The sequence below is a fragment of the Leptonychotes weddellii genome, chromosome 3 (assembly GCF_054177405.1).
Source record: "Leptonychotes weddellii isolate Sample4059 chromosome 3, ASM5417740v2, whole genome shotgun sequence".
Lineage (NCBI taxonomy): Eukaryota > Metazoa > Chordata > Mammalia > Carnivora > Phocidae > Leptonychotes > Leptonychotes weddellii.
Genome location: NC_138371.1, coordinates 175596323 through 175609291, shown reverse-complemented (window position 1 = coordinate 175609291; position 12969 = coordinate 175596323). Strand labels below are relative to the sequence as shown.

Genomic DNA, 12969 nt, shown 5'->3' with positions numbered 1-12969 from the left:
CGTGTGGCCGGCCCAGCTCCCCCGGTTTCTCCGTAACCCCCGGGAACACTGGGTTTGCAACCACGGTGCCCCGTGCATGGCCCCAAATGAAAGGCACGGTACTTTGTGACTGGATTCTCCATCTAAGCTGGCGGTGGTCACGTGGCAGGTCCCATCCCCGCGGCTGCTGGAGAGGAAGATCAAGTCACAGGGGAAGGTCTCGTCCTCCTTGACCATGACGATGTCCCCGACCTGCAGGACAGACAGACAGCCTCGGTGTGGCAGCCCCTGTGGTTCAGGGGCCTTGGGGTCTGCAGGCAGAGGTATGGATGGGAAGGCACTCTAGGGAAGGACCGTGTGCCGGGATTCTGCCCAACCCGTGGAAAGACCATGCGAGGGTCTCGATGACCAACTTTAGACCCACGAAGCATCAAAGCGTATTACGATGGAATATTCTGCGGCGAAAACAAAGACAAACTCCCATAACCCGATTATCCTTGACTGAGCCCAAGCCGGACAAGTTCAAGTGTTTGTTAATGAGTCTGAGTGGGAATTATTCCTGCAGGAAGGTGTCGATCTAGAAAATTCAACTGGTGGGTGTGAACAGCTGTGATGGGTGGGTGGGGGGAGGGGTTCCTGATGCACAGGAGGGGATGGGACTCAGAGGAACGGGCTAAATGGAGGACCAGTCCCCAAATGCAGCTTATGTGATTCCATTTACGCCGTGACAGTCTTGAGATAACGTGATCTTAGCGACGGACCACTGGAGACTCTTCTCGAATGGCCTCGGGCACCTCCGCCAGCCTGGCCCTGTCTCACACTGTCCGTGCAGAGCCCTCTCGGCTCCAACTGGCCAGCTACAGAACAGACATTTCCCATAGGAGATCAAGGCATTAAAAATGCAATTTTCTGCTGGTTGATGCTATTTAGGTCTGTTTATTAAAAGTATAGAAGGCTTTGCCAAGGAAATACGGTCATTAAGGGGAAGTACGTGAAGGGCTTAGGGTCTGAATTAGTCTGTTAATATGTGCACAGGGCCCCACCAGCATTCCGTTCCAGAGCCCGTGACGGCCAAGAAATCATCACCAGTCCAGGTAAAGTGAGGGGAGCTCAGTCAGAAGTCCTAAAACACCTGGTCAGGAAAACTTACAAAATAAAGAAGATGCAGGAGCACCTGGCTGGCTCAGTTGGTGGAGCATGAGACCCTTGATCTCAGGGTTGTGAGTTCAAGCCCCATGTTGGGCATAGATTACTTTTAAAAAAAACTTAAAAAAACAAAAATAAAAACAAAGAAAATGTTGCTTAAAATCTTAAAAATACATACAATAGTGTGTATGACACATGTTGGACTAGGTTCACAAAGATGGCCATGTGCTGGTGACATGTGAGCAAGCCTTCAGGTGGGTTTTGGCTGGGTGGAGTAGGGGGGATGGGGTGGAGAGGGAGGGGAAGTGCGGGTAGGGAGAGGGGATGGGCATGGGGTGGGGGATGGGCACGGGGTGCGGGGATCAGGGGCTTCAGAGATGATACGCAGCCGGGCATGAGGAGGAGGCAGGAGGGCCCAGCCGGGCTCCATCCCTGGGCTCACAGCTGACACTCCCCAGGGACAAGCCTTCGCGTCCACACCGCCAGCTGCTGCACACGCAGGTGCTTCCCACTGGCTAGTGCAGGTGTGAAAACCAGCCATGTGAGTGACATAATCAAACGTTTAAGCAGATACCGATGCGTCAGTTACACTCACAGCTCACTGCAACCGGGAATGAAAACACAACCTTCAGTGAGCTTTCCGTTCCTCATCTCAGAGTTTCCGTTCTAGGACAAGTTTTCCAACAGCGTCCTAGAGCTTCCTCTGTCCTGACTGGTTGGAACAATCTCCTAAAGTTCAGGCAACCCTGATGGGGTCTGCGGAATTAAACTGCTCTAAAAAAGAAAGCTTATTACAACTTAAAATGAGTAAAATTAAAGTTAAGGAAACAGTGGTAGGTGCTTAGCTTTAGTGAGAAGGGTTTGGGGATGTGGTCGGGACTGTACCCAGTGAAGAAGCAATTCCAGGCACAGGTTTGGCTAAATTAAAACCCTGCTGCATTGCTGCTTTTTGGCTTTTAACTGTTCCCGGTTTTGGCTGAAGAAATGCGCCAGTGTTGCTTACCCTCAGCTTTCGGCTCTGCTTCCGCACCAGCTTGCCGTGCTGGATGAAATGCACAGGGCACTGGTTCATGGCGTTGTCTGCCTTATGGCGAAGCCAGTCCTCATAGCCCTAAAGGGGAGAGAAGACGCCCATGTGGTGGAGCCAAAGTCCGCTGAGAGCCCTCAGCCCTGAGCCAGCCGCTCTGGACCCGGCTGGATGGGCCGTGACCGTGGGTACCCACTTCTTCACGGCCCCTGGCACCTTCAGAGGCTTCTGGACATTCTCCTGTGGGACACATGTCTATTGTCTGTGCTCGACCACTGGGATGGCCACGCCTAGCTGCTCACTGTCAGCGCCCTGGCCGAGGCCTCACTCAGGCAGGAGGGCCAGGGTGGGGGTCTCCCGTTCTCCTTCCTGCAGGCCCAGGCGTGAGCCTCACCTGGTTCCCTGACCCAGTGAGTGTGTCACAGGCCCCACAGCGCATGTGTGCAAATGTGTGTGGGGGGGCTCAGAGGAGAAGGGTCTGAGCTGGCCCCCAGCGGATGCTCAGCGCTTGCCCGGAAAGGAGTAGGTGACACCACGGTAAACGGCATGAGGGGGCAAGATCGGACGTGGGTGGGGACAGGGGCCAGGGCCAGGCTGGCCTGGAAGGTTGAAGACAGTGTGGGGCATGCAGAAAGCCAGGCAGGGTGGGCAGCCCGGGAGGGTGAGCCCAACTCACTGAAGTCGCTGGAGATTTGAACAGAGGGGGTCAGATGCGTTTGGCGCCCAGGGGGGACGAGGCACATCTGGGACTAGCAGATGCCAGGCTCCCCAAAGGGGCTTCCTGAGCTGCAAGGAAGGGAATCGGATCCCCTGTATGTGTTGGCTGGGGTCACCAGGGAACAGGGCTGAGGAGGGGAGGGCTGAGGGCATCTGAGTTGTCCAGGGTAGGAGCCAGAGTGTGGAGGTGTCCTGAGGTCGGGGAAGGTGAGGAGGAGAGAGATAGGGGGCAGGTGGAGCGGTGGGAAGCCAGGGGCTCACTCATTTCAATCACTGCACCTTCCCCCGCAATCCCCCCCCTCCACAACAAATGTGCTGCCCATTGCCTCACTGAAGAACAACCTGTCCCTAGTTTTTCTTCCCCAAAGAGGCAGGCAATGAACATCCCAGGACGCACCACCGGGCCTCTGTGGTCTATTCTGAGATGCATATAATACACACTAACTGCATTCACGGCCTCGCTCCATCAGTTACTGCCGAATGGTTTTCCAAGATGGCGCCACCATGCTCCCATCAGCAGCAGGTGCATGTGCTTGACCACATTATCATCCTTGGTTGCTCTTCAGGCTTTTACATTTAAAAGACAATCTAATGGGTATGAAGTAAAATCATTTTTGTTCAAATCTCTATTTCCAGATTACTGGTGAGTGAGATATAAAACCCAAATTGAAATGAAGACACATCCTTAAATGCTCTTCACCGTTCTATATTAAAAAAAATACTTCTGCAAACATTCTCGTACTGAAGATGAGCAGGGCTGGCAGAACGCGGCCCGGAGGTGCTCTTTACACACACACTAGAAGGTAACCTGATTCCGTTCTACGTTTTTTCCTCAATCTAGAGAAAATCACTCTGCGGCACTGACATACCACTGTCAACCAGTGGCTGTTCTCACGTAAAATACGTGTTTCGTTTTCTCTATTTTTATTTAAAGACAAACATCAGAAAAGCATGGCTTTGTCAGCAAGAACTGGACCATCAATAATGTCACTAGAAGCTGCCATTTTACAAATTATCCAGATCTCCCAAATGAAAAGTCGACCTATCAACCCTGAAATGCAAACATCATTAGGTTCAACAGCCTGCAGCAGATAAGGGACTTGTTTCTGGAACATATAATGAGTTCTTGCAACTCATCAATCAAAAGACAAAAAACCCAATTTTAAGATGGATGAAGGATTTCATGACATGTTTCTGAAGAAATACACACAAACAGCCAATAAGCACGGGAAAAGATGCTCCATATCGTTAGTCACCAAGGAAGTGCACACCACAAGCACAGAGAGCTGCTCCGCACCCACACGGCAGAAGACAGAAGGCAGACCGGCGGCTGGCGGGGGCTGGGGCGGGGAAGCCAGGGACTGCTTGCGGGTACAGGGCCTCCTTCCGAGGGGATGGGAATTTTCTGGATCCAGACAGAGCTGATGGCTACAGCACAGAGATGGCCAGATGAACAGTGGACATAACCGAGACATGTTCTTCTCCCTGTCAGCGACCGGGACCAGGGAGAAGAGCCCGAGGCACGCCCTGAGTTAGGAGTCCACAAGCTCGCTTAGGAAACCACAGCCCGGGCTCTGGGCACAGCAGGTGCTTGCGGTTCAGACAGTCCAGAGTGTGGACAGGCTAAGAAACTCTTCTAAAAATCGATTCCATCTCTGGTTGGTTCTGAACATGAAAACCTTGGTTTCCTCCTCAGACTCACAGGATGCCACCCTAGCTGCTATGTTTCCTAATCTCTCTTATTTTAGCTCAAGTGTCAATCTAAGACAATTACCCAAATGAATTTCTAGAACTTAGCTAAATTTCCTGTGAACTAGCTGAAGCAAACCAGATCATCTTGCTTTGGACAGAAGGCAACATTATATAATGAGATGGCGCCACCCTCCCTTTCTCTGCAGACGTCTTACCTGTTTGATAGCCGTGACGGTGATGACAAAGAACAGCGGAAGCCCACTGGTTACGGGGCTCGTGGGGGTGTCGATGATCAACTGCAATTAAAGCAGAATTACAGAGCCTCAAAGCACGTCCTAGCGACTTAGACTGGCTGGCCTACGACACCAACAGAAACATTTGCTTTCGCTTATTTTAAACTCACTTTATCCCCTCACTAGAGATAAGTCAGAGTAGGGGTAAGTCACTCTATTTACCACGAAAGTGAGGGTGACTTGCTCTAGTTCAGGGACCTGCTTAAGGAAACCACGCTAACAGTGGCAAAGACGGAAGCCTGACTGTGCCGTGCATTTTATTTTAATTCACTGCTCTGCTTTTGGTCCCACACTTCAATTACATTATTTGAATAACTTAATGTTGGGGACATTCTAAAAGCCCTTCTGCTGTATTTTGCATGACTGAGAAAAATGAGATTGCTAGTCTTAAAACACATCAGATCCCTGCTCCCTCGTTCAGACCCCACTGTGGTTTTCTCTCTTCTCGCTCTCCCCACGCGCACTGAGGAGGAGGATCCACCCAACAACGCTCAGCGTGGCTGCTCAGTTTCCCCTAAAGATCAGGGGGCTCCTGATTTTGCCTCGAGGACTGGAAGGTGGCCAGACCCAACCCCAAGGCAGACTGTTCACATGTCTGTTTCAGCTTAGACGCCTCTCTGAACCAACACAGTTGTCCATGAAGGAGACATGAAGGGCTCCAGGTCCCTGCTCTTTCTCGTTAGCAAACCATAGTTAATCTCCTGAGAATAAAGCGTTGCTTATTAGACTTTACACTTGAGGTGATTAAAAAAAAGACAGCTGGTCTTACCTGTACCAGAAATATGATAAGAAAATAAAAGTTGGCTATTCTTCTGAATTGTTCAAATAAGTTCTTGGGTATGAAGTTCCAAAATGTGTACTGTATAAAAGAAAAACAAAAACGTGTCATTTTAATCACATTTTACTTTTTTAGTGTCTACTACATGAGGACCGCACTGGATTTCAAAGCACAAAATGTTTAGTTTTAGATACAGAACTCACAAGTCAACGTTTAGGGTGTTCTGTAGGTATTTTATCCATTTGTTGACCACAAAAATGAACAGCTAACATAGAACAGGTATTCCAAAAGAGCACGAGTTACCCAACCCCAGGTAATCCCATGTCCTGCAAAGCAGCCTAACACTAGTTTCACCATTAAAATATGTTTCATAAAGCGTAAACCTCTGATCGTTAACACGTACGTGCTCGGCATTCCTCCCTGACTACTTCCTTCTCTTCTGTCTGTGACAGCGTCACTGGCTGGTCACAGAAAGCGACACTCCAAGTCAGCGTCGCGAGGCCACCGTGTCCCAGGGTGGAGACGGCCCCACGCACACCTCCTCGCGTGCAGGGAGTGGAGGGCGGACAGGGGAGTGCTGGCCACCACCTACCCTCCAGACTTCTCATCTTTGCCTCAGGAGACCAGTTTCCTTACCTTCTGCGTTGAGAACAACAATGTCCCGGATGTCATTACCCCCCAGTAAACACTGTGTTGGTGTTTGTGTGTTAGCTCTCTGCGTACTGCCCGGCCCCACCGCGTCCGACCCCCCAGCACCTTTCCCCTTCCACGTACCGCCAGACACCTGGCATCTACAGGCCATATGTTTGGCAAACATTTCCTCAGTCAGTGGCTTAACAGTGTCTTTTGAAGGCCAGAAAATTTTAAGTTCTGAATTCAACTGTTTGCTGCTGGCCTTGGTCTTATGGTTCGTAAGTCCCAACAGATTCTGTTGGGAGTTTTCTTTGGGATTTTTTCCACAGACCTTCATGCCACTTGCCTTGTTTCTTCCTGCCCAGTCTGCCTATCCTGCACCCCTTCCCTTCCTCACTGTATTAGCCACGACATCCAGTGAAGCCGTTGAATGGGGTGGCAAGAGGGAAATGGGCATCGTTCTCGGTCCTGGGGTGAAAGCATCTCAGTTTTCACCATCAGGGATAGTATTAGCTATGGGTCTATTACAGATGCTCTTTATCAAGTTGAAATTCTCCTGCATTCCTAGTTTGCTGAAACTCTTCAGCAATGGTGTTGGATTCTGTCAAGTGCGCACAAGGCTTTCTCCATCTGAGTGCAAACAGACTGAGAACCAAACAGAAGGTCTCCTGATCAGAAATGTAGCCACAGACACTAAGAGAGGGTAGAGAACACAGAGCTAGATCTTCTTCACCTCCGTTTCTCCATTACAGAAAAACAAAAACAGAAACCAACCCCAACAGCCAATTCTCCCAAAATATAGACAATGTGTCCCCCGTAAACCCCACAAAAAAACAAAAACAAAAACGCCATGTTTTGAATTCTTAATTTCCTACCCTACCTCGGGATAATTTGGCCACTCTATGGAATTCAGAAAATATTTACTCTTTGTTCCACTGCAAAACACACGGCCTTTGTGGAGTCAGACCCCGTATCCAACATGGTCTTGACACTTAAAAATCAAGTAAATTTTAGCAAATTATTTCAGGACTGTGTTCTAGTTTTTCCTGTATAAAGTAAGCACGTTAGCATGAGCCCTGAAGGAGTGCAGCTGGGTTCAAAGTTCTGGCTTAAACTGGTGCTGAAAACATAACGGGACATTAAAATTCTATAGCTTGACAAACAGTACAAACACAAGGAACCTTTTTACATTTTTAAGAAAGATAGATAAGTTTTTTTCTTTTAAATGGGCCATAATGAAAAAGTCACTTTCCATCAACTTTTAAAAGGAACGTAAGTTATTAGGCAGTCACAGCATTTATGCCTCATTTTTGTGTTTCTGTGACCAGCCTGGAATAATCCGTGATCCTTCACAGATTTCCCGACTCCAAGATGGAACTGTTTTTAAGGCCCCACCCCATGAAACCGACCTACTACTGCCCAGCACCCACGCCCATACTCACTATCTGTGAATCAAAAATGTCCCCAAGGACCTATAATATGTTACTCAGTACCAAAATCACGTTAATGGAAAAAGCTCCCACTTAAAACCCCATCTTCCCAGGGCGCCTGGGTGGCTCAGTTGGTTAAAACCCCATCTTCTGTCTCCCGAAGTGTCTACAGATGAAAACCCAGTGCTGTTCAGGATCTGCTTCACAATGCTGGTGGAGGACCGTGGGACCCGGGGGGAGCTGCTGGGGTGACAAGGGCATGAGAGCCTCATCACACCACCCTCTGACCTCTTACACATTCTTGAACGTTTCCATGCTAGAAAGCTTTCGTCTTATACGTGTAATGAAATAAAACAGAATGTCACCTGCTTCCGAATGGAAGAACCCTAGAACATCATGTGAACGTCTGGTCTTGTCCTGTTTGAGTGTGCCGTTTCTGGACCCCTTTCAGCATCCCAAATCTAGTGTGCCCGGGGCTGGCTCAGATTTGGAACTGAAAGCCACTTAAATGATTGCTTCCTGCTAATCAGGCGTGGAGAAGCCACGCGGCAGCTTAAACGTTACACCTTGTAATCCCCTTATTTCACAGGATAAATCACCATAATGAATCATTACTGCTGATTATTAACGTGGTCAAAAAGAGGGTCACTAACTCCGGGTGGCGTATGACAAGAAAAGTGAAAACCAGTGAGCTAATCTGAACGCGAGCGGGTGCGCGGGAAGATGAGCACCACGCGGGTGGGATACAGTAAATGGGCACTGGGTGACACACGAGAGCCAGCAAGCGGAGGACGGAGGGGCCACCGCACACGCTTTGTCCTCCTTACGTCTGGGGAGCTGAGTGTCTGAGCGGACACGGGGCCACGACGTCACGCGCTCCGCGGACCCTGGCATGGTATCAGGCCCTGGCTCCCACGGCCGTCCCGGCAGCAGCTGGCACGTAGTCCTGGGGTCCCCGGGCTCAGCCACGTGCCTGGGATGAAGGGAGGCGGCCGGAGCACCTCCCTTCACCCCGATGTGGAACGGCACGGGACAGCTGCTATTCCTCGCTTTTCGCTCACACTGCCAACACTTCACACGGGAGGGTCTGCGAGCAGGACACCTGACCAGCCCCCGGCTCGGTTCTGCGGCGGTCACCGTGGTTCTATGAGTCGCTGGGAGCGTGGATCAGGACAAAGAAGAATGTGGCCCACCTGGTCTACCCCGGAAATGTGGTGGAAGGAAACCAGAGATAAGCCCTGGGCACTGCTCTCTGCCAAGCGCCGGGAGGTCAGACGAGAACACGTGGGAAGCGGCCTCGGCTCTGCGGGACCTGAGCACGGGCCCGGCACCCAGCCGTGCACGGAGCCCCGATCGCCCCTAGGACGTGTCCGCGTACCCGGAGTTGAGCTTCCTCATTCGTGTACGACCGGGAGACCGGGATGTAAAAATAGAAAATGACGCCCCATTCTGGATCCCCGATGTCAGAAAAATGAGTGCGCATCGTGACGGGCCAGTGAGAGGCAGTGCTGGTGCCACGGGTGCCACGGTGCCACGGGTGCCACGGGGAAGGTGCGGGCCACGGTGCCACGGGTGCCACGGGGAAGGTGCGGGCTCAGCGGCAGATGCGCAGCTGAAGGTCGATCCCCGGCTTTGTTCTGAGGCTGGTTCTTCTCCAGTGGGCCGCGCTTCACTCGAAGTCCGCAGGAATGCCGTCCATCCACACCTCGTTGGAAAAGGTAATCTTCGCCTGCCAACGATCACAGGTGACGCAGCTTTCTCGAAGGTACGGACAGACAGCATAGCCTGAGCCCTGCGTGTAACCGTAGTGTCCTGAGGTCCGAGCTGGCAGCCACACGCATCCTGTGCCCCAAGGACAATCTCGTGAAACTGATGGAGCCGTGGCCGGTCCTTCTGCTGAAGCTGGGATCTGCTTGCCTGTGAGCTCGAGCAGCGGCTGGGTGCACGCGGTCAGAGGCAAAGGGAAGGGGATGCGCTGGGGAGTGGGCTCTCGTTTCTCCTTCATCCCAGACACCTGCCCAGGGTGTTCCCAGAAAGGAACCCGAACCCTCACCAATCACTGAGGCCAACATCGGCCCACCCGTGGAACAGGTCCACGTCGAGCACGGCGGGCTGGCTTTTTCACCCCCGTGTGAAAGCTCTCCGACTGAACACGATCAAGCTTGCGGAGCGAGGCTTCTCTGCCTGGACGAGTCTTAGCTGGTGGTCTTCTTTTAAGATAAATGTGTTCTTCCCAAGAAAACGTACATACGTTACAACACACATTCTCCACACCTGCTGGGACTTAGGTTTTACCAGTTACGTTGTTTATGCCGTATACCCTGGGCTGTTTTTAAATGATAAATGAAAGCAATTATGGGCTCTAGCTGCTGGCAGACGTCACGGCTGCCGTCCACCCCGCCAACAGAGCTCGTGAGCGGTCCTTGGCCTTCTGAGAGCCTCTTCCGTACGACTCTGATTAGCGCAGACGCTGTGCTGTACGTGATTTCTCCTTAAATGACACACCATCATCCCCCGTGCACGGGCGTTGAGCCACTAACCCCGCCTCTTCGAGGAAGGGCGAGTCCTCTTGGAACAAAGAGGAGCATGGATGCAGGGCCCCTCCCGCTCTGATCGGGGACACAGGCTCCGACCGTCTGTGTGGCCTCAGCCTGACCTGCCTCTTACAAGGATGTTGACTCAGTTCTTCCTGCTCTGGAGGAGCTTTCCTGAGAAGGACCCATTGTGAAAAACCCCGGGATGCTGCACGTCTGTCTCAAACGCTCCTTCCTCCACCGCTTTGTCAAAAACTGAGACAGCGCTGGGGGCCCAGTGCGGGTAGGGCAGCTGGGGACATGGGTGCCACCCCAGGGAGAGAAAAGGTGGGAAGACAACAAGGCACCTCAAAATCACTGCGGGAGTATTTGAAAGAAAAAAATGAAGATAATAAACTGGCTCTACCACTTGAGTCAGAGCACGAAGAGTCAAGAATAGGATTTAGAAATAGCTGCTTTTGGTTGTCTCCCCTAAAACACTGACGGGGCTTTTTGTCCTAAACAAAGCATCCTTCAGCATCTGGCTATATTCCACCAAATGCATCAGGAAGGCCCTCGGACGGCCTCAGTCAACCAGAAGCCTTGTCTTCCAGAAGGTTCCTCTGCACAACCCTGTGCAGAACTTCCCACATCGACCCGAAAGGCACTGGGGGCTTTGTCCCTAGAGGGAGAAACCAACCGCAGCGGGAAGCCATCGGTGGCCGAAGGGCCTGACGCATGTCCTGCTGGCTGGACACTGGGCAGTGTGGGCGGCTTTGAGCCCCGTCACCTGCCCCCGCCCTGCCCTGCTCAGCGCATGCGGCACCTGCAGCCGCGGCGTCCAGCGCGCTTCCCTGACTCTCGAAGCACTTGAACGGCACAGGAGCTGATTTTTAAGATGTGTGACTGAGGTTCCTTTCCTGTGTCGGGCCCACCGGTGACGCAGTCTTCAGTGAGCTCCAGCTGAGACCGCTCAGTTTACACAGGTCACCGCTGCAAAGATCCCGGCACCCCAGGAAAGGTCCTGCTCGGCCACGTCCCCCGCACGCATCCCTCTGGGCGACCACGTACCATGCACACTGCGTGGGATTTCCGTGATGAGCAATCTGCTTGTCCACACGGCGAGTTGAAGCTAGGATCATCATCATCACTGTTATTTTCCATCACAGTTTTAAATAAAATCGGTCCATTTAAAAAAAGAGCCTTGAAGAGCCAAGCTTTTCTGTTCTCAAGTATTCTTAAACTTAGGGCAATCTCTGATAGCTTCCTGAGGAATTCGGTAGCTCTACCACACATATCCAGACACGTGGGCCACACAGGGATCTAGTGGGCCCACCACACAGGTGTGCCCACCCGGGACACACAGCCATGTGCGTGCACGCCCTCATGGATGCATGGGTGTATGCGTCTAACGGGAAAGTTCTCCAAAATCCGGGAAGCCATCGTTTACGTTTTTTGCTCAAAGCCGTCCTGGAGAGCCACTGACCGGTGACTCAGCAAGCCTGTGAAGTGTGCCTCTGTTCCCACGCTCCAGGCAAGGAGAACACGCGCTTCACTTGAGTGAGGACATCCCCATCACAGCCTTCCTGTGGCACTTACCATGCCACCTGACAGACTGGGACACGTGCCCAGTGTTCCTGTCGACAAGGGGGCTGCACTAGCACCTCCTGCCACCAGGGACATTCAGTGTCATCTCTACAGGTGAGGAGACCCTGGCGGGGGTGGGATGTGGCCGGGCAGGAAACACATCAGTGGCAGAAGTAGGCCTCCTGTGTCCGTGGCATGTTAAAGAGACGTGAAGGACAGGTGGTCTAACACACAGGATGCACGTCCCACCAGCTGTGGGGACAAGCTACGGACGAGTGGGCCAGCCCCACGCAGACGCCAACAGCAGTGCTCAGTGGGGTGGGCAGCGTCCACGGCGATGGCCCCAGGAGCAGAGCGGGTAACCGCCGTCCCCACAGGGCCCATGGGAAACAAGGTCCCAGACAGAAGCTCACCTTGGAGGAGACGATTCTGTTGTCGGGGTGCCTCTGTGGAATGTAGGCCTCAGCACCTGGGGGGGGCTCCCTGTGCCCCACGTAGATGGTCCGACTGTCCACCCAGTTCTCTTCTCCAGCACACTGCGGGAAACAGAGCGGCGTTAGTGGGGACAGCCCCCGAGTGCTGGCTAACGCGCGGCCTCACCCACGGAACCTGCGCCGGGCCCCACCTGCCGAGGCCTGAGCTGCCCCGATCTCACTCAACCCCCACGGCTACGCTCCCCAAGGCACCAGTCTGAGCGGGCGGTCTGCACCCCTGCGGGAGCCGGCGACAAAGCCCTTCCAAGCTGGTCGTCAGGGGGAAGAACACGGCGGGCTCCTGCATAGACGGAGTGCTCAGCACGACCCTCAGGCCTCCCACAGAAGACAGCCTGTAAGACACGTGCGAGCAGGTCTTTAACAAGAGGGTAAGACTGCGAGTGCAGGACGGAGCTGTGAGCTGTCTCCTGTCTCCCTGCTCAAGCGCTCTCCTGGGAAGATGGGCGGCTGGGCTCTGACCCGTCCTCACGTTATTCAAAGGGTCATGCCCACGAGGCACAAGGTAAACATCTTCCGACCAGAAGGATCTTGACAACACTCATCCAACCCTACACTGTCAGCACGAGGTACCAAGACCCCACAGCTACAGACAGAAGCTAAAATAAAGCCTCACACAGCAGTCCAGCTCAGGGTCCTGCCCCCCCCACCCCCAGGCCGGCGGCCCAGCTCGCTCAGGGTCC

At 52.8% G+C, this 12969-nt stretch overlaps 1 protein-coding gene across 10 annotated transcripts in view; it reads right to left on the bottom strand.

Annotated features, from left to right (window-relative positions):
- ATP11A (ATPase phospholipid transporting 11A) overlaps positions 1–12969 on the bottom strand; it is a 116707-nt gene that overhangs the window by 52896 nt on the left and 50842 nt on the right. For all 10 annotated transcript variants that reach the window (XR_014143922.1, XM_081815222.1, XM_081815223.1 and 7 more), the window contains exons 2-6: positions 12209–12331; positions 5624–5713; positions 4777–4857; positions 2129–2236; positions 103–231 (exon numbers count right to left, since the gene is read on the bottom strand). Coding sequence is in view for 9 of the 10 variants with exons in the window: in XM_081815222.1 (XP_081671348.1) it covers positions 103–231; positions 2129–2236; positions 4777–4857; positions 5624–5713; positions 12209–12331 (531 nt within the window). In the remaining variant the exon portion in view is untranslated. The remainder of the gene's footprint in view (positions 1–102; positions 232–2128; positions 2237–4776; positions 4858–5623; positions 5714–12208; positions 12332–12969) is intronic.